We start from the raw sequence: 21,832 nt of genomic DNA on the forward strand, positions 1-21,832 counted from the left end.
CTTCTTAATTGTTTTCAGCATGGTTTCTTTGCTATTGTAGTTATTTTATATGCTTGCCTCTTGCTATGCTTTACTTGAGGTGATTGATGATGGTGTGTATTCACAAGGTAGTGGTAAGTCTGCGTACACACTACTCTCCTTAGACCTTGATTGTGGGATTACGTATTGTGTTGTTGTTATTGTTCCTTTCTTGTTGCTTTCCTTATTAGTTGTTATGTTTTCTTTTCTTTTTTACTTATTTGCTGCACTTGAAAGTTGAACCGAGGCTCCTTCAGAAATAACCTCTCAACCTTGACGAGATATAGATAAGGTCTACGTACACTCGACCTTTTCCAGACTCCACTTGTGAGATTATTTCACTAGATATATTGTTGTTGTAGGAGATATGAGTGAATCATGAGTTCTCCCATCTATTTGTTTTCCTCCATAACCCTGTTTGATAAAAGTCTTGTGTGATTTCTCTTGTTAGTTGCTCTGCCTCTCTTGATTTTGCAGTCAAGTAGAGAAGTCTTGTTGTTTACCATAACCAGATTTTAAAGTTAGCAAAAGTTAGGATGATGTGATTGAAAAGATTATTGGCTAATGGGGCTATTCAAAAAGCTTTTTTTCGTCTCATGTGTTAATACTAGTGCAGGATGCTTTAAGACAGCTGTGTTATTCTGAAAAACCATGGCTATCTACTTAAAAAAAGTCTACTCATCAGTACATAGAACTTAAATCCTGTTTGTTTTTCATATTTCTAGTGTAATTCTTCTTTTACTAATGTTGAATCTTGCTTGATTATTTTTGTCATTTCTTTAACCTCTGATATTGTTCTTTTATGCCAGGCCGGTTTTAAGAGATAATATTTAGGTGGAGGTTTAGCCTTTTTATAAGTTTGTCTCTTTATATACATAGTAAAATATCAAATGGACATATTTGTTGCTCTTGGATTTCTTCTTTGTCATTTCTGTTGATTCATTGAGGATAGAACAAGAAAGGATTTTCCCAAAAAACAAATTCAGAGGCTTATAAGTCAGTGTAAAGTGAATATGCTCTTCATCGAAAAAAAAGTGTGAAGTGAATATGCTCTTCATTGAAAAAAAGTGTGAAGTGGATATGCTGATTAAAAAGTCTACTTCTACATATTTTCTGACTCTAGTGTGGCTGATCATCGCCTTGGTAAGTTATTGCCTCACCAATAGTTAATCAGACACAAGACACTCCTCGGGCAGATTCCTCCTTTTGCTCCTCTGTCCACAGGTCTTAGCAGCCGTTTCCAGCTGTTGTTCCCCTCTCAAGAGCAGGTTCTTACGCGTTACTCAACCGTCCACCATTGGAAATACCACTTTCCCTACGACTTGCATGTGCTAAGCATGGTGTCAGAGATCATCTGGAGCCAGGACAGGACTATTCTTCTCAAGCATTTTCTCAATGCAGGTGCTTTAAATAAAAAGTAAAGGTTCCAGATACTATTTGAACAAGAATTGTGAATCATGGATTCTAGTTCTAGTCATGCCAGAAATAAGAAGAAAGCCAACCAATGTAGTGATCATGCTGAAGGAAGACAAGGATCTCTTAGACAAGGATTGAATGAGTCAAGTTTTCAATTGTCACGTGGCACTTCTGGATCTCTTGTACTATCGGCTCCGACCATCATGAAAATAGCAAAACAAAGATTACTCAATCATATTTCACAGAAATTTGATCCTTATTCCATCATTTTCAATCCCCTTACTGCTAATTCTGGCCTGTCTCCTGAGCTACTGCAGGATTTGGACCTAGCTGAACTACTTCAAGCTTCTGCTCAACTGGTTGCAACTCGAACATTTGATCGTGCTAGAAAGCTGCTAAGCTTGTGTAACCAGTCTGCTTCTGCTACTGGTACTCCGGTCCAGAAAATCGTGTATTATTTCGCTGATGCTCTTCAACACAGAATTGATAGAGAGATGGGGAAAATGCTATTTACTGGAGAAGAAGATATTGAAGTATATTCTATTGAGATGGAAGAGTTTATCATAGATCTTGAACCTGCTGAATTTGCAAAGAGGCCATTGTATGCCTACCGCCAAGCGACTAAATTCACTGGAATACAAGCCATCTTAGATTGTACAATAACAGCAAAAAGGGTTCATTTGATTGATCTTGCTATAAAAAGTGGATCACACTGGACAACGTTTATGCAAGTTGTTGCTGATCGAGATGAATGCCCACTCAAGCATCTCAAAATAAGTGCTGTTGGAAGGTCTAAAAAGATGATAGAAGATGTAGGGAGGAGATTGTCAGCTTTTGCTGCTGAGACATTAGTAAATGTCTCTTTTTGCTTCAAAACAGTGGTTTCAGACCTGAAGAATCTCAAGACAGATTCCTTCGATGTAGAGGCTGATGAAGTTGTTGCATTTTACTCAGATACAATTCTTTGGACTATGTTAGCTTGGCCTAATGAACTTGAATCTATGATGGAGGTTATTAGAAGCCTTGACCCTTGCATAATGGTGGTCATTGAAGCAGTAGCAAACACAAATTTACCAAAATTTATAGATTCTTTCGACGAGTCTTTAAATCACTTCAGTGCTGTTGCTGATTGTTTTGACGTTTACCACAAGGGTGTAGCAATAGCTGGAGGATTTTACATACAAAAAATCATCAGAAATATGATCACATATCATGGAGAAGAGACCGTTCCTCGCTATGGGGATCTTAAAGTGTGGAGGGACTTGTTTTCCAGGTTCCATATGGTGGAAACAGAACTGAGCCACTCATCCTTATGCCAAGCAAGTTTACTGTTTGAGCTACCCAAGTTCCGCGGATTCTGCACTTTTGAGATGGATGGAAAATGGCTAGTTATCAGTTGGAAAGGAACCCCAATTATCTCTGCTTCTGCCTGGAAGTTCCAATAATACTGGAGAGAAAAAGGGGGTCACAGATCTGAATTTTGTTATCTCCCTTCAGCTTAAAGTTTCTTGTTTTAACATTCTGATAAGAGTAAAGATAGAAGATGTTGTACTTTCTCGTGTGCTTACTGTTTTCTTAGTGAAAATTCTAGTTCCGTCACTGGCTAATATAGTCTCTCTTTTTTATTTGGACCAAAAGAGCATCATGCCACACTTGTTGTAGTATGAAATGAGAAATTAGAAGTTTTATGTTCTTTCTAATATCTCTTTTCTGACTTGAGTTTAATTTCTATATACTTTGAATAAAAATACAGTTTTTAAAACTATAGGCCATCTAAATGATAATTACAAGTAACCATTTAACATAGAAAATAGTGCAGGCTTCTATAACAAGTTAAAATAGTCCACCTCAGTGTCTTGTTAATTGTACATATAAATGTGTCATTTAGCAACTTATCCCATATTTTATTTTGTCATCAATCAAGATTGTAACCAATAAATATAGCAAAAGGAGCAACAAAAGAACTTGCTGGTATATTTGGAACCAAGTAAGAAGAAAATAAAAAAGATGATACCTAAAGCTGTGATTAAAAAAAAACACATATTTATCATGATCACCCGTCTATCTAGTTTATCTGTAGAGGTGAATTAATAATTTGAAGTTTGTGATTTCGCAATGACAAATCATAACTTTAGTAGTGCATCCATGATCCACCCCTCCTCGCTACACCACGGTTAAAAAAAAAACATTATTATCATGATCATCCGTTCGTCTAGCGTATTTGTAGAGGAAGGATGAAAGATATGAAAAGACAACAAAATGGGAAAACACAAAACAGACGTGGACGGCAGGATTCGAACCTGCGCGGGCAAAGCCCACATGATTTCTAGTCATGCCCGATAACCACTCCGGCACGACCACTTGGTGTTCATATTTCTCACAGTATAAATACATTACTTAAAACTGTTAAGAAAATGAATTTGAGTGATTTTTGATTTTCTCTTTATCTTCATCAATTCTCTTTCGAGTGTTCGAATTTCTACAGTCTTTCAATTTTTCTATGCTCATACTCCATAGAAGCTGCTTAAATTTCTTGTCTACTTCTCTCTACAGTTCAAAAATCAATTCTTTGCACCATTTCGGAGTAAAATTTTGGCCCCTCTTCTAAATGTTTCGTCTATGAGACTTACATCAGTGGCTGAAGCTTTTTGGTCCAAGATAAATCCTGGGTATTCTCTATTTTCAGTTTTCTTTATCAATTTCAGCTTAAAGTTTCAATCTTTATACAGTTTAAGGCATTTTCTTGAAAAAAAAAAGGTATTAATTTGAAGCTTCTGAATATGTGTTTGATGATTTGCAGGCATAAATTTAGTGTGTTTGTTTTGATAGTAAGATGGCATTGACATTCCTTAGAGGGATACAGCTTAACCCGTCTATGTTATACCCTTCTTCATATTTTGCAAGAAAACATGGTGTTTTGTATTGTTGTATGAGAAATGCACAGACACAAACTGCAACCCAGGAAAAGGAACAGACTAAATTGAAAGTTTCCACACAAAGCCAACCGAAAGCAGTTGATAAATTTCTGAAGGATTTTGAGGCAGTTATTGGGATAGAAACCCATGTTCAACTTTCTACTCTTACTAAGGCTTTTTGTAGCTGCCCTTATAACTATGGTTCTCCACCAAATACCAGTGTTTGCCCTGTTTGTATGGGTTTGCCTGGTGCATTGCCAGTGTTGAACTCAAAGGTGATAGAGTGTGCAGTAAGAGTTGGCCTTGCACTTAATTGTAAACTATCTTTGAATTCCAAGTTTGATAGAAAACAGTACTTTTATCCTGATCTTCCCAAAGGGTATCAAATATCACAGTTTGATATCCCAATTGCTAGTGGTGGTTTTCTTGATGTGGATCTTCCACTCGAGTATGGCGGTGGCCATAGAAAGTTTGGCATTACCAGGGTGCATATGGAAGAAGATGCAGGAAAGCTGCTTCATACGGATGGTGGAAGCTACTCGCAGGAAAGAACTCCTTCACATTTAAACATTCGCATGCTCTCCATTTTTTTTCTATTTTCTGACCCTTTGTTTCAGATGGCATATTCTTATATTCATCAGATGCATCACATTGTAATGTTATGGCCATTGATGTTTGTATCAATTTATGGTGATTTACTTTGTATATTTGCATTAATGGAGTTAGATTATTTGATCTAACATACTTGTTGCTTCTATTGATAAAGTATTCACTATGAATTTTAGGTAGGTGTTGATTTGTTTGGCTCTTTGATACAGGTTGACTTAAATAGGGCTGGAGTCCCATTGTTAGAAATTGTATCTGAACCAGATATGAGAACTGGTATTGAAGCTGCAGAATATGCTGCAGAATTGCAAAGGTTGGTCAGGTATTTGGGAGTGGGTAATGGGAACATGCAAGAAGGATCACTTCGCTGCGACGTCAATATTTCAGTTCGTCCTATTGGGCAATTAGAGTTTGGTACAAAGGTTTGCATGATATGCTTTCTATCTCTGTTGCTTTCCTTTATGCATAGGAAATACTAATTTATAGCTAGATGATTCAGGCATGAAGATTCTAAATTCTAGTTTGCTTTCCTTTGTGGATGTTATTCTGTCTTATCTTATTCTGCCATTCTTCTATGTAGATGGTTCGGTAACTTTTGTGTTTTAAGTGATACATTGGCTCCTATTCCATTGTTCATCTATGCACCACAAAGAATGTCTCCTATATAATCAGGTTAATGGACAACTTAATTAAGCGGCAGGTGTAAGTCCAGTTTGGTCATTTATGAAATTCTCGCCTTAGCCTTAAAATTAGTAAGGGAGTGTACTTGTCATTTTAATGTGAAATGTGGTCTATGGTAGGTCCCGGAGGAGTTTATATTTGCATGCTAAGTTTTGTGAACCCAGTATTTTATATTCTGATGAACATAATTTCAGCTTCATTTGGTGGAAACCGCCTTTGTTTGACAAACTTGAAACTGGAGACATGTTTAGCATGCAATTTTTTGTCTTAATTCCTCAAACTACATATTAAATGCCATTCAAGACTTTAAGTTAGCTGTCCTTGTATTTGTCGCTAGAGTGAGTGAGTGACCATGATTTTCCCTTTTCGCAACTTTCATGTCAATTACATTATTTCTTCTCTATTATTGATCAAGTTCTTACTTCATCTGGTGTTAATTCTTTATTGTTGCCTTTCTATGTTATGGAAATTCTCAGCAGTGAGTGTTTAGTTTAAGTTGCATATTGTTAAGTCAGCATTCTATATAATGAACTGATATATTTTATCTTGTGTCAGGTTGAAATTAAAAACTTGAACTCCTTCTCATCGATGAGTAGGGCCATCGATTATGAAATTTCAAGACAGGTGGAACTACATAACCAAGGCCAGAGTGATCAAATTGTACAGGAAACTCGTCTATGGGAGGAAGGTGCTCAGGTATGCAACTGTACTTTTATACTACTGCAGTATGTCAGAGTAGTTTACTCAAGTCTTTCCAGGGAAACCTTATATGCTTAACTTTCTCATATATCTAGAAAACAGTAACCATGCGAAAAAAGGAAGGACTTGCTGACTATCGTTATTTCCCTGAACCTGATCTTCCTGGAGTTACTCTCACCGAGGAGTATGTGAACAGTATCCGTGAGTCATTGCCTGAACTTCCAGAAGATAAGCGTCGGAGGTACGAGAAAATGGGCCTAAGCATGCAAGATGTCCTTTTTCTTGCCAATGACATCAATGTAAGTGCTTCTCATCGTCAGGTTCTGCTTCTACTGCCTTATTGGCATGTGGACACTCCAGTACTAAAATCTATCAAGCTGATGTTATTTCGTAAGGGTTTAACCTGTGCATGAAGTGCTTCTCGCCGGAAATTTAATATGATGCTTTAAATCCTTAAGCATCAAAAAGGACAAGCATTATTTGACTTTTAGATACACAAAGTCCATTTAGCTGTATGCCTCTTGGAAATATCTACCTTCCCTTCTCCCTTCTCCTTCTCTTCCAATGGCCCAATGAGACCAAAGTTGGGTGGGTTGGTGGTGAGAAGAGGGTGGGAACTTGGATAAGTAAAGGAATAGAAGTGAAGGGAAGGATGATGTTGTTCAAGAACACTACCATCCTTTCATGGACTTTATGGTTTAACATGGATGGATTCCCCTATCAAGTTTGTCTTCAAAGGAGTCCTAAAGTATGACATCATCATCCTGTTATTAAAATTTCTGGACTGTTATCTTGCAAAATCAGGCCTTTTCCAGCTTTTCCCATTATTTCTTTGTAGAAATATCCAGAATCCACTGATAATTGCATGTTTCAGATTGCAGATTTTTTTGATACAACAACTGCAGGAGGTGCTGATATAAAGCTTGCTGCCAATTGGATTATGGGAGATATTGCTGCGTACATGAAAAATGAAAAAGTGACTATCAATGAGATTAAACTTACCCCTCAAGAACTGGGGGAGCTCATAGCTTCAATTAAAGATGAGACTATCAGCGGAAAGATTGGGAAGGAGGTAATTGCACTTTGGTTGCTGATATAACTAAATTTGTTATGGTTGAAAATTACATCTTATGGTTTTCCTATACATTATTAAGTAGAATTTTTGTTTTGCTGATTTTCTTCACTTTTTAGAATATTTTTGGGTGCGTTGAGGTTGGGGGTTTGTCCAGTCACAAGTAACTATCTGTTAGCCTTCTTAATTTAATCTTTCCTGATTTCTTCTGCGAATCACTGACCTTCAATTGGTTGCAATCCATGTTGCCTTTGAGAAGCCAGAAATTGATATAACAACAACAACATACCTGATGTAATCCCACAAGTGGCTCTGGGGAGCTAGGATGTATGCAGACCTCACCCCCTACCTTTTTGAGTTAGAGAGGTATCTGACGCAGGATAGTCAGAAAAGAGACAACAAAGTAGCAAGATACAAAAAGAATGCAACCAAAGATAGTAATACACCTTGAAGAATAAGAAACTATGTGATAATTGATAATAATACTAAAAGGAGAGGAGGAAACTAGCCCAGTCCCTCCTCCTGACAGAATGCGACAACACTCATCTACCTACTAACCTTCAATCCTTATCCTCGACCTTCATACCTTCATATCTGAGGTCATGTCCTCAGTCAACTGAAGTTGTGCTTTGTCCTGTCTAATCACCTCCCCCCAGTTCTTCTTCAGCTTACCTCTACCTCTCCTAACTCCTGCTACAACCAACCTCTCGCACCTCCTTACTGGCACATCCTCACACCTCCTCTTCACATGTACGAACCATCTCAGTCTCGCTTCCCTCATCTTGTCCGATGTTTCTTATTGGTGTTGATGCTTTGGTTTACAATGTTTTAGAAACATTATAACTGAAGATGGAACAAATATCAGGAATTTAGCATATACCTTCTTCAGACAGCAATGTAGTCTCTCTGTAACTTCAGTTTATTGTTGTACTGGACTTTGTGACAATCATAAGCTGTTGTTTGAGCGTGAGAAATCAGTACTGATCAAGAGTCTTTCCGGCATGACTAGTTTGGCATGAATTATTTTTGATGATACATCTAAATATGTGCATGGATGTGTGCGTATAAGAGAGGGAAAGAGTATCACTTGTGCATGATCTGTAGCATTCTTTAGAAATGAATAAATATATGCTAATGGGTCACTTTCTTCATTGGCTTTACTTTGATCCGCTCTGTTCAATTATTATGTTTCTGACTGATCAATTGTTATTGAACTTTACAGATTTTATTTGAGTTAATCGCCAAGGGTGGAACAGTCAAGGGACTGATAAAAGAAAAGGATCTGGTTCAGGCAAGTCGGCTTGCAATATTGCAAGAACTCTAGTATTTTTCTCTTGTTATAATAATTATATAGTTAAATGATTTTACTGTTCTGTTGATGAGCTTTATAATCATCTGTTGAACTGGATTCTTTTAAATCTCAAATAAAAAAATTATCGAATAAACTTTCAAGACCATTAACTTATCACCTGTTACCAATGACTGTTCTCTCATTCTGATGGATAGAGTTAAAATTGTAGCCCGTCTTACCTGAATCGTAGTCATTTGGAGACCCTTTGATTGGATAAGGAAGCTGATCATGAAACAACTACAAATAAAGATACTTGAAGATGAATATTGACCCCACAGACACTGCGCCAACTAACTTTAGAGTGCTTGATGATTGTGTAAATTATCTGATGTGTTGATACTTAATCTTACTTCCAAGGTTTCAGGATTTGCCTAGTAGAACCATATTATAACAAGTTGTAGATGAAAGTTTTGGTATTGTTGTAGTATCAGCTTTAAAAACCAAATGACTGCTAAACTGTTATTGTCTCAGTTTGATAAAAGCCTCAGCACAATTCCATTAACCTGATTCTATGAACTGTACGGATAATCTACTGCTCATAGCATACACATCACTGCTAAAACTTACCATTACTTATCTATCAAGAAAAGGTTCATGGTTAAAACTTCCCAAAATTATCTTCTGAAGCATGTCAAGCTGTGTATATGTTTTTCGATTACACTGCCTCAAATAGCTATCTTGTCTGGAAACATCTTGACCTAAGTGAACCATGTGTAATTCAGACTGACTGCCCTTGTGGTAATGTTTCTTGATGTTAATTTGTATAAAGAAGTGTTTGTTGTTGTCGATTTACATGATTGGCAATTCGAAACTAGTTAAGTAACTGAAGCATATTGGTTATTAAAGGAATCTAATGTACTTTTTCATTTTTGAATAAACAGATTGTTGACACCGCGGAGATTGAGAAAATGGTAGATAAGGTGATTGCAGATAGTCCAAAGCAGCTGGAACAATACCGTGGTGGTAAAACTAAATTGCAAGGTTATTTTGCTGGCCAGGTATGTTTTCATTCAGTTTTTTAAGTTTGTTGTTTTCATATCATCCTGGCTATTGACCAATAATTTTCACATTGTTGTGCTGATTACTAGGTGATGAAGGAATCAAAAGGCAAAGCAAATCCAAAACTTTTGAACAAAATCCTTTTAGAGAAATTAAATGCCGAAAGCTGATATTGCCTATTATTTGATCATGTACGAACTCCGATTAGTTCTTTCTTTTCCTGGTTCATATATGCATTATTAGACATTTGTTTCCCTCTCTTATCTTATTGCTTGTGTTCCATTTGGATGGCATGATGACTGTTACCATCCTTGCAATGTGATTTCAGCGATTGGCTACTGATGAAGAATCGATATTAACTGGTGATAGTCTTGATATCTCCAACAAGTGGAAGCACCTGATAAGAGCTTTCAGATCATTTGCAGATCATCAGAACTGAGGAAGAGAAATTTAGCAGAGTTAGGATAGGTCATTATTTTCGACATTTTTTTGGACTAGTTCTTGATAAGAACAACGATGGTATATTTTCGAACTACCAAAGTTCTGATTTATGTACTAGCATCAGGGGAGAATAAGCTTCTTGTTAATGCGATTGCAGCTGATACCTTCTTCCTTAAAGTATAACTAAAGCATACACTTCACTGTGGATTGTCCTTTTTGTTAATGACTTTTGTTGCCTATTAGACATAAGTTGTGAGCATAAATTAGCTTAGCTTGCTTATGAGCCCAGAGTTCGAGATATTTCAATAAATCGGAGATGTTGAACTTGCTCAATTGGCAACAAGTTCAGCCTCATAAGTAGGGGTGTCAAATGAGCGGGTTGGGTTGATATTGGAGATATTAATATGGTTTGAAATTGAAATTGGGTTGGGTCTTGACCTGTCCAATTTGACCCCCTTAATCTCAATATGTTGTTTGTGTTGTTCAATTGTTTGTTGGTCAATACAATTGAAACTTATGCTTATAGGCAACACATTACACTATTTTCTACACATACTATCTTGAGGTTAAAAATTCAAGACCACCCTTTACGATATACTATTTTTTGCAATTTTTTCCTGAGAATTTGCATGTTGTGGTTCTAGCCTGATTTTCCTAAAGACCTAGTGTTTCAAAATAGGAAGAATATTCTAATACATTGTAAAAAATTATCTAATATCAATAATAAGTTATATACAAAAAATTATTATCCTTTCAACCTTGAGAGGTTGACATTCATTTTCTTTTTCTAATGGCTTTTGCAAACAACTTAACTTTAGGAATCACAATTTATTATAGACAAAAAAAACTACCCTATGGCAGCCTCATATTCTTGTTTTCTTCTTTGTTTACCGTTCCACTACCATTCCCACAAACGCTGGTTTTATCATTAGGTAGAAAAACCAACGTTTTTCGGGTGGCGGTGGGCGGTTAGTGGTGGTGGTGGTGGGGCCCGGTTCGCGTATAATAATGACCAGAGACCATATTATGGCAGATGGGAAGAATTCAACTAAGAAAATAATGGTGGTGGCTGATCCAACTCGTGAATCAGCCTCCGCCCTTCAATACGCACTTTCCCATGCAGTCGCGGAAAATGACACGTTGATTCTTCTGCATGTTGGTAATCCTAATGCATGGAGGAATCTCCTTGGTGCCTTGATCAAAAAGCCATTGCCAAACTCGTCCACGTCCACATCCACGTCCACGTCCCCATCCGATAGTAGTCCGTTCAGTACTTTCTTTAGAAAGTCATTGACAAACACAACATCACCACAGTCAACGTCCGCGGCCTCATGTGAGGCCGCGGAAGACGGTGGTGATGTCAAAGGGTGCACAGGAAAGGGATACATGAATTTTCTTGGGACAATGAAACATGCATGTGAAGTTGCACAACCTAAGATAAAAGTTTGTACAGAGACGGTGGAAATGGATGGCAATGCAAAGGAAAAGGCTACTGTCATTCTTGCTAAATCTGCATCTTTTGGTATTGATATTCTTGTTATAGGTCAGAGAAGGAGTCTTTCTAACGTAATACTACGGTGAGTTTATATTCTTATCATATTATCTAATTTCAAAATGAGTCGTATAATGCACAATGTGTGAGTTAGACGCACATCACGAGTTTAAATTCAGCCATTGGGGTATTTTAGAAGAAGAAAGGGTAGAAGGATGGAATCATATAATCCACCGAGTTTCAAACCGTGCAACCATTGATCCTCAGGGGTAAAAATATAACAAGTAAATACATATTTTTGAGTGTGATCAGACAACTAAAAGTCCAAGACTAGTGGCGAAGCCAAGATTTTCGTCAAGAGTGTTCATACTGTTAGGACGGGTGTGGGTGATTATTAGTATCTATATTTAACCTATATACTCAGAAATATTTTCCAACGAAAGGTGTTCATCTGACCAGCTCCGCCCCTATACGACAATGAACCCCCCCCTCCCCAACACACACACACAGAGAGAGAAACAAACCTCCTTTATTTCTTCTCTTTTTGGTTGAATTAGTATGAATCATCCTGCATTTGTGTGTGGCAGGCCTAAAAGAAGTGTATCACTAAGAGGGCTGGGGCTGGATATGGCAGATTATTTGATTGACAACAGCAAATGCACCTGTGTTGCAGTTCAGAAGAAGGGCCAAACAGCAGGATATCTTCTCAATACCAAAACTCATAGAAATTTCTGGCTCTTAGCATAATCCTAATTTTTACATGTATAAGATAGTTTCATCTTCCTTTTTCTGGTACTGAATGGCTTGCACTCTATATACTTCTCTATTTTATTTGGTTATATCTACAAAAGAGTTGCTGTTTGTCAATTTTGTGGATATAAAATAGGGATAGATGTCATTTCATTCTGCTACAATCATTGGGAAGGCTTATGTAATGTCAAAGTGCAAGAACACACAAAGTATTGTACATGTATTCTCTGAAAGTTACTGGACATACACTGTTTATCTGTCTCTACAATACCAAGAACAAAAAACATATAACCGGTGAAGGATCAACGCGAGCTGTGAATAAAGGAAACAAACGAATATACGATTTCTTGTAACCAAGATATGAAGCTTCATAGATGAAATTGCATGTAACAAAGAAAATGTACAAAATTATAGAGAATTTAAAGTTCATCATGCATAGCTTGTTCTAAGGGTACATTTAACTCAGGTACAGCAGGATTCATCTGAACCTGAGCAACATTTGCACCTTGTCTACCAGCTCCAGCTATTATCTCCATCTGTCCAGCTGTACCGGACTTCACAGCTTCAATGAGCTTACGCTGCAACTTGAGCAGCCCCATACGCTTTGAAACCACATAAAGCACTGCCAAGGAGAAAAGAATAAATCCAACCACCAGTATCACCCTGTTCACAGATTGTGTTAGTGTTGCAGTTGAGGTTAAATACATTTCCAAACAACGTAATTAAATTGCAATGGCATTATAAACTCAGCAGTACAGGTGCAAAGAAAAGGTCAATGTTATTTTACAAAGTCATTATCACATGATACCTGTCCAGAATGTCCTGCCGTTGCATTGTGGACAGAAGGTTCCGAGTTCGCGAAAGCAAGGAGCGGTGGCCCTTGTATTCACTCTCGGCTTTCGTTAATACGCCTGTTGATTCATCTGCAGTATCCAGAATATGTACATTGTCATCTAGCCTCGACTTACATACTTTTCACATTTAGGATATGAAGAATGGCATCCAAAAGTCATGGAAGCAGTCACCATCACAAAAAAATTGGATAACAAAGCTCTAGGTGTATCTCTTGAACACATCATTGCCTCGTCAAAGAAACCAAACCGATTCATGCACAACGTACCACATTGGATAAGTAGATCCATCGAGTCATGTAATGAATAACATCAATGTATTTTCGGGTCATGTTCTAGTTATATTTTTCCTTACAACCATTAATTAAGCTTTTATACTGCAGATAGTGTTAATCTATAGGGCTACTTTTACAGTAAGGTAAACATATTTAAGTGCACTTGACTAGTAGATAACCTGGGTGATCAGACCAAATAACACAAGGCCTAACTCATCTTTTTTATATAAGGAACAATGCTTATCTGTAAGTTGAGCTTTGATTAGCCAACAAAAATGGCATTTATCTGAAATTGAGGCTTACAATGTTTTATTTTCCACTACTTCAGATGCATAATCAAAAGTAACAAAAGTAAAATTTATTCAAAAGCAAACAGAATACTTTTCAAACTGGACTTGTTTTTATTGTAACTACAAATTTTTTTTTCTTTAGAATGTTTGATACACTTCCTAACATATGTCCAGAGGCAATCCTATCATCTTTTTTGTATGGTATGAAGAACCTATGTTGCTCGGACTCTTCAAAAATGTCAATGGGTGCGTGTCGGATTCGCCAAAAGTAGTGTATTTTTGAAGAATCCGAGACGGGTGCGGCATCAAAAATGAAGAGTCTGCGCAACTAAGTGAAGAACTGCATTCTTTGATGTGTCTTCCGTTATAACACCATTCTTTAAAGAAATATCTAATATCCCCCTTAAAGAGAAGAAGAGAAAAGGGGGAAAATTTAGAAGAAAAGAAAAGAAAAGAACCTTTCATCTCAATATGACCTCTTCCTTAAACATCCATTTCATGCAATCAATTTTTCTTTTTTTAGAAGTTACAACAACACAGAAGACAAGAGAAACGTCATCTGGATGAAGAAACATAAGATAAACTAATAATAAAGACATATCATGACAAGAGTGAATGTCATTCATAAACACGGAAAGGTACTTACCAACTGTCATTAGAGTGCTTGCACTTCTTTCAACCTCCTGTAAGCATATTAAAAACGACAAGAGAACAAGCAGTGTTATGCAACATAAAAAGCTCATAAATAAATACATCAGGCAAAAAAATAAAAAGAAGACCTTAAACCAAGCAAATGAAAATAGAAGAAAGGTGGCAATAACCTGAACCATAAGTTGGCGAGTGCGGCGCAGGCTCTCCGTGATGCTTTCAGCTGCAGATGTCATTCCAGCTTTTGTTCTGGCAAATAGATTCATAATTTAGAAAGAAACATTGTGATTTTTCTGCCCTCAAAAGCAGACATATGAACTTTTAAAGTGGATATAACCATGATAACATAAAGACTAAAAGGGTACCACATACTGTAGATTTCGTCTGCGAACTGTAGATTCTTCCCCACCTCCCAAAAGAAGCTCCCTCTGACATCATATGAAGGCAGATTTTAGAATGACACATTTTCCAAATATCGGTCCAAAAGAGGAGAAATTGCTGGTAAAAGATTTCCATGGTTCGACATCACTATCAAGGCATATGTCAGCATGAAATCTTTTGTGAGTTATAGCTATTAGCCACAATAAGGGATAAAATGCAGGACGTTGACAAGTTAATAATTCTGACATGCTAAATGGTACTTATCTTCTATACAAATAAACAAACTACCTCTTCTTGAGCAGCTTTCCTCATGTTTGCCTTTGCTTGTAAATTAGCATTTCTTAAACTCAACCTCAAGCTGCAACATACATTTAAAAGATCATTAAGAGATGAAAGAATATAGCACTAACTAACTTCATACACGAAGTGAAAATAGTATCACATTTCCACCATGATCACAGTTAGAGAGTAAAATACATCCTGTGAACAAACTCACAAATAGTCCAAATCTTAAACAGAAGATGATACCCAAAGAAAGCTATAAAAAATCAACCAAAAGCATATATCATTGATTCCTTATTTCCTGGAAGGGAGTTTTTTCAAGAGGAAAACAACAACAACCAACTATGCCTCAATCTCAAACTAGTTGGGGTTGGCCATATAAATCCTCTACAATCCGTTTCACTCTATTAAAGCATATTTGATTCCAATATTGGTAAGTACTTTATCTTTTGAGACAGATATGAAGTTCTCCAGACTAGGAGTTCCCTAAATATCATTCTTATTTATATCCAAACTCAATGTAACTAAACGCTAAACTTTACAGCCAACTATAATTGGTATCGAATATATGGATCCTTTACTTCTATTGTTGTGTTCTTAGCTTTATCCACAATGACTCTAGGAGAGTTAGGTGTTTTTACACAACTTCCCTCTATATGATTTTAGATCTTCTGTATCCCTTTTAGTAACATCAATCACCATAATGCGACACTTACGAACTGGTACATTCAGAGACCAACGTGATACATGGACAAATCATTCAGACAACCTTCTCTTATCTTATCCTCTATGTGTGTTATTTGCATACCTTGTTTTGATATGACTGTTTCTTGCCTTGTCCAATCTTGCATTGCGGCACATCTATTTTAATCTTCACATTTTTTACCAAGCGTAATTTTATTGATAATGAGAAATCTCCCGTGTACAAGAGGTATACCAACAAGTTGAGAACTCTACATAAAGATATATTCACAGTTGAAACTAAAGCAATTTGGAAATTTTTATCCTTTTGGAGATCAATTCATCCAATAGAATGTCTCTACTAAGTTATATACACGCCAATTCAGTTTAATTGTCAACCAGACAAGCTAACACCATATTTTGACAAGATCCATATTGTATTACCAAGTAAGAAAAACTAAAAACAAGACAAATCTTAATCTTTCCTAATCTGAACCAAAAGTCTGTGACTTCCACACATTACTCTTCTACACAGTATGGGAAATGAAACAGATGCAAATAGTGAAGAATAACCAAATATAGCTGAACCAACTAGTTCGGGATGGAGACTTCTCGACTCGATCATCTAAAAGCCAATGGCAGAGACAGTATACACTAAGGGAGTTCAAAATATGAAAAGTAAACACAGAAAGAAGCCAAAGGGAATTCAACATCTACTATATTATACTTTTTTTTTAAACTGCGTATAAACAATGTAATTTTCCATCGAAAGGGGTTTGGATGACCCTACTTGGCTCCGCCCGCTCCTGCTGAAAGCAAGAAACTTGAAATCATCCCCATTTCTTATTCAACTTCCCAACCCCAAAATTCTGAATTCCAAGCAGTGTAATTTTCCACCGAAGGGGTTTACTTGGCTCCATCCCAGCTGAAAGCAATAAATTTGAAATCATCCCCATTTCTATTTCAACTTCCCAACCCCAAAATTTCTAAATTCCTCACATTACCATTCTACAGTTAGAATAACCCAAACGGGTCCAAATAAAGGGATACATATAATTCATATAAAACAAACCAAAAATGCATATTTTTTTAGCTACCTTTGGATCTGGGATTTCCATGATTGTGCCAAAGACTGAGTTTTTTCAACTTGATCATCTGAAGGGAGTTGTGGGGCTAAGAGATCAAGCTTAAATTGAAGTGATTGAAGCAGATTCATCCCATCTTGAGCAAGACCATTCAATCTTGGAAGTGAGCTTTTCTCTTCTGAAATTAATCTTGTTGTTCCTGATTTTCCATATTCATGTATAGATTTGATGTGTTCTTGGGTCTGTTTGTATGTTTCTTCCAACTCTTTCTTCACATTTTCTACTTCTTCCACCACTTGGTCCATTTGGGGTTCCTTCAATGGTGAGTTTTTGCAGAGAAGAGAAGGTTTTTGGGAATTTCGTGGGAAGAAGAAGAAGAATTATTATAAAATTACCGATTAGTCCTATAACTATTCAAAAGCTTACTATAAGCTTATCGGTTTTAGTTCCTTAACTATACATTTATCGGTTGTAGTCATTTTTTGTTTATTTTTAAATATAAATAGCGTAGATTTATATTAATACAATTCTTCGTGAAATTAAATCTTTAACTCATTTTTAAAGTTATTTCTCTATCCCCGCTACCTTTTCTTCAAATTACTCTTATGAAAAGAACAATAGTCTCAACGATTCAAAATAAAATTAAAGAGGAAAAAAATATAAATTCTAATTTTATTCAATGGAGGATAAAATGAAGTATATAACTGTTGTTAATGATTTGAATATACTATGTTCCCTTCTTTGGCGGTTCATGGTTCATAATCAATGCGAATTTTTTAAATTTTATTTTTCATACGAAAGAAAAATAAGAGATTTGATCTTACTATTCAAATTTCTCTACGTAAAATAAAATGAATAGAATAATAAAATAGATCTTTTTTTTATAAAAAAAAGAAGAAGAAGTTGCAAACCTACCATTTTATAAATTTCAACTTCTAAAAAATTAAACAAATTCTCCTCAATAACACATTGAAGTACAAATTTTGAATTTAACAAGTAATATTTTTTTTTCTTTTTAGAGTAAAACATAAACACACCATTGAGGGTAAAACTTACCCGTACCGGGTGTTTACATCAAGCCAATACATGTATGCCATGTGTTTAAATTTATAGTTCATTTTACTTGACCATAGTTAATTTACATGTGTTTTACTTCATTAAATCACGTAATAATGAAAAATACATTGACTTGGTGTAACACCCGGTGCGAGTAAAAAATTTTCCACCATTGAAGTTGTCTCGAATTTTTAAAAAGACACATTAACTTTGCGGGCTTCTTATTCCCCCACAAAAGTATTAAATATCTTTGTAAAAGGACCATTTTGTCCATTTTCTCACATGTGAGCACGGACGTGATTCTCACGCTTTTAATTAATTTAATTTAAATTAACTTGACCCAAATCGTTTCAAAAAGAGAAAACTCTTTCTTTCTTTTGTTTTCCATTTCTTAGTTTGTCTCTTCGTTTTCTTCAATCAGAGCGATTGTTGAAGATCATTTGCTTCAATTTCGACATTTCTTGGTCAAAATTCTTAGAGGACTAGCTGAGTAAACAAGGAATTGAAGGTTTACTTTACTTAAGTGAAATGCATATTTACAGCTAAGAGTTTTAAGGATGAAGTGTATCCAAATTAAATATGTTTTCTCCATCTGAGCAATTAGCTAAGAAAATTACTTGAGACAATACATAACGTCACTGTATAAAAGATTGAATGGGCATGAGAAGATGACATTTCAGGATCTGATTTTATCGTAGAAACAAGTCGCTCTTGGTTTAGTATTCTCTTCAATACCATCGACTCATCGAAAGCCCATAATTTAGGGCAGAACTAGAAGCAACACAGAGAGCGTCTGCAACATGTCTCCAAAGGAAGCTTATACCAAAAAGTGCAGCCACCAACCAATTTGTTATCATTTTGGGGAAGATGATGCATTTGAATGAAGTAAATAATTAATAAAGAAAACAATTCAAATGTGACACTTTTTAATTGGTTTTTTGCAACAAAAATAGACTTTCATGCATGCCATCTGCGTGTTTCACAAACATAGTGAGAAAATGAGTTAAAATGGTCCTTTTACAAAGATATTCAATACTTTTGTGGGGTAATAGGACGCCCACAAAGTGAAGGTGTCTTTTGAAAATCCGGGACAACTTCAGTGGTGACTTTATGTCGTTTCTCTTCTTTTTAGAGTAAAATTTAGCATATTCAAGTCATTAATAATAAATGTTTCATTTTATCCTCCGCTGAATGAAATTATGACTTGTATTTTCTTTCCTCGTGAATTTTATTTTGAATTGTTGAGGTTAAGATTCTTTGCATAAGGGTATTTTGAAGACAAAATAGTTGGGAGAGAGAAACATTTGAGAAAATGGCTAAATGGTTTAATTTATTGAGATATAAATTTCGTTAATATAAACCTAAGTTATTTGTATAAAAACTGGACAGAGACCAAAATCTGATAAATTTTTAAATACTTAAAGAACTAAAATCGATAAGTGTATAGTTAAGGGACTAAAACTGGTAAATGTATAGTTAATGGACCATCACTGATAAATTTTTAAATAGTTGAAGGACTAAAACCGGTAAATGTATAGTTAAAGGACCATTTTAGACATACTCCTATAGTTAAGGGACTGTTTATAATATTTTCTCAATATAAATATATGTTAAAGTAAACCCTAATAAAATATTATATGTGCTTGCGCCGTGGAACTTGAGTTCAAACCACTCTTTGCATTGATCTAGCTTCGACAATGAGGTCAAAGGCAAAACAACAAAAGAAAATCAAGGGGAAGTGTAGCAATGAGGATACATGTGTTTTTCCGTATGATATCATTGTCAACATTCTTATTAAGGTATATGCTGTATCATTATTACGTTTTAAATGTGTTTCAAAATCATGGAACAATATGATATCCGAGGATGTTACATTCACAAAAGCTCACTGTGAGCAATCTAAGATCTTAAGACGTGAAAAACTTTTATTACAAAGAAAATCGGGAGGGTTTGACTTCATACATTTAAACAATTTTAATGAAGTTGTCATAGATAAGCAACAATTTCCTCTCAAAGGATTCCTAGGTGCTCATGTCTTATGCTCATATGATGGCTTGGTAATATTGAAGAAACATAAGGCTTACAAGAAATTTGTGTTATGGAATCCGTTATCTGGACAACATCAAATTTTTGAGTGTCCATATATGAAATCTCATGAACACACATTTTCTAGTGTTGGGTTATGTTATGATTCTATCACCGATGATTACAAATTTGTATTGATCTATAACCTATTTTATGTTGTATACTCTCTGAGTAAAAATATTTGGACGAAGAAAATATCTCTCCCTACATTACAACAATGTACGACTGAATTTATTTTTTCAATTTCACACTCATATGTGTGGAGTAAGGAAATTAGCACTAAAAATCGTGTATATTGGTCTCTGAATGCGAAATTTCTCTGTCATAAATGTAAAACTTCTACATTCATATACTTTGATGCGGAATTGGATGAATTGAAGGAGCTCCCAATACCAATTGCTGACAGTGAACATCAATGCTTATTTCAATTGTTTACTTGGAAAGGTTGTCTAAGTGCATATGGATGCAACAATTCTTATTCTGGATTTCACATTTGGATGAGGCAACACGATGATTGGAAATGGTTAATGTCCATTCCTAATATACCAGCTTTAAATTATGGGTGTTACTTTTATAATTATAAGATTTTGTGTTGCACAGAGAAAGAGAATGATGAACTTATCTTTCAAGGACCACAATGTCACAATCTTTCTATCTATTGTCTTAAACAACAACGATTTATTAGGAGAGTTAACATACCAAATCATCTTGAGTATTTACTTGGTCATGCAACGCCAATATGTTTGGATAGCTTATATTTTCCCAAATTCAATGTTACGCGCAAGAGGAAGCAACTCAGTACTCCATCAAAGTGAAGTCGGGATTTAAAAAGACAGTTGAGATATCAACAGAGCAATGTCAAATTTGTTAGATCAACTATATGCATTAATGTGTAATCTTGAGTTTTTTTAAAGTTTTGTACTCAATCTTCTTGGTATTCTTATGGTTTCATGTTTATCTTCTAATGTTTTGTTTTTTATATCCAAGGAAATTGATTCTTGTTGTCGTAATTTTTGAACACTTATTTCATCTTGAGATTTTATGAAAAAATATATTAACTAAAGCATCAATAGTTGATGGAGCCGAATCAATTTTTACAGACAAATAAGAGAGATAACATCTTCAAAAGTCTTATTTGAAATTCTCGTTCTATGCATTAATTGTGTTAGAAATTAGAATTTGGAGCTATATGCTTTGTACTATATCAATCAGAGTTTTTATTCGTGCTTTTTAAGTCGATATCTAAACAAAAAGGTCTTATTTGATCTCTCTATAACCTACAAAATTATATTCTTCTAAAAGTCTTACAAGTTACAATTTCGTTGCAAGGGGGTCTTTTGCATTCCCAATTGATAGGTTTATCAATCGTAATATTGATTGAGTTAGCTGGGGGAAAAAATCAAAAAAGAGTTCATATAAATATTGCCTAGCTAAGAGATCAGTGAAACCATCTACATAAAAACATAAATAATTGATATAAAAGAGGTAGTATATTGTCATATTACAAGAGGTCTAAATTGAATGTACGATTGAAACTGACTCGTTGGTAATAAAGAGAATTATAAAGAAAGTTGAAAAACATATGGAAGATTGAAACAATTGCAGAGGACAATGTTGATATAATATAACATTGTCATCTTAGAGTTGATATAATATACAAAGAGGAACACATTAAATTACTATGTTGGATCTCTTTTTTTTTTTTAGCATTAATAGAATGATAAATTATGCAAAATATTAGCCTACAAGATTATTACC

The 21,832-nt window shown here is 35.4% G+C and overlaps 4 protein-coding genes and 1 non-coding gene across 5 annotated transcripts; 3 read left to right on the forward strand and 2 right to left on the reverse strand.

Moving 5' to 3' along the window:
* Positions 1–77: 77 nt before the first annotated feature.
* Positions 78–3,127, forward strand: LOC107058988 (scarecrow-like protein 28). The gene is made up of 2 exons (XM_015305302.1): positions 78–1,419; positions 1,502–3,127. Exon 2 carries the CDS (start codon positions 1,638–1,640, stop codon positions 2,877–2,879), a length of 1,242 nt encoding a protein of 413 aa, XP_015160788.1. The 5' UTR covers positions 78–1,419; positions 1,502–1,637; the 3' UTR covers positions 2,880–3,127.
* A 586-nt stretch (positions 3,128–3,713) lies between these two features.
* On the reverse strand, positions 3,714–3,795 carry TRNAS-AGA (transfer RNA serine (anticodon AGA)). Its single transcript has one exon. It is a non-coding gene; the product is annotated as a tRNA-Ser (tRNA).
* A 95-nt stretch (positions 3,796–3,890) lies between these two features.
* Positions 3,891–10,442, forward strand: LOC102579693 (glutamyl-tRNA(Gln) amidotransferase subunit B, chloroplastic/mitochondrial). The gene is made up of 10 exons (XM_015305308.1): positions 3,891–4,103; positions 4,235–4,894; positions 5,168–5,377; positions 6,192–6,332; positions 6,431–6,634; positions 7,210–7,407; positions 8,630–8,698; positions 9,640–9,756; positions 9,847–9,948; positions 10,086–10,442. Exons 2-9 carry the CDS (start codon positions 4,268–4,270, stop codon positions 9,925–9,927), a joined length of 1,647 nt encoding a protein of 548 aa, XP_015160794.1. The 5' UTR covers positions 3,891–4,103; positions 4,235–4,267; the 3' UTR covers positions 9,928–9,948; positions 10,086–10,442.
* A 632-nt stretch (positions 10,443–11,074) lies between these two features.
* On the forward strand, positions 11,075–12,693 carry LOC102580019 (uncharacterized). The gene is made up of 2 exons (XM_006340819.2): positions 11,075–11,775; positions 12,278–12,693. Exons 1-2 carry the CDS (start codon positions 11,207–11,209, stop codon positions 12,435–12,437), a joined length of 729 nt encoding a protein of 242 aa, XP_006340881.1. The 5' UTR covers positions 11,075–11,206; the 3' UTR covers positions 12,438–12,693.
* On the reverse strand, positions 12,640–17,334 carry LOC102580342 (uncharacterized). Its single transcript, XM_006340820.2, has 7 exons — positions 16,946–17,334; positions 15,174–15,243; positions 14,877–14,932; positions 14,678–14,753; positions 14,503–14,539; positions 13,249–13,363; positions 12,640–13,103 (listed from the first exon to the last, which is right to left on the reverse strand). The coding sequence occupies exons 1-7, from the start codon at positions 17,236–17,238 to the stop codon at positions 12,860–12,862; spliced, it is 891 nt and encodes a 296-aa protein (XP_006340882.1). The 5' UTR covers positions 17,239–17,334; the 3' UTR covers positions 12,640–12,859.
* Positions 17,335–21,832: the final 4,498 nt, after the last annotated feature.

Source organism: Solanum tuberosum, unplaced genomic scaffold (assembly GCF_000226075.1).
Source record: "Solanum tuberosum cultivar DM 1-3 516 R44 unplaced genomic scaffold, SolTub_3.0 scf00020, whole genome shotgun sequence".
NCBI lineage: Eukaryota > Viridiplantae > Streptophyta > Magnoliopsida > Solanales > Solanaceae > Solanum > Solanum tuberosum.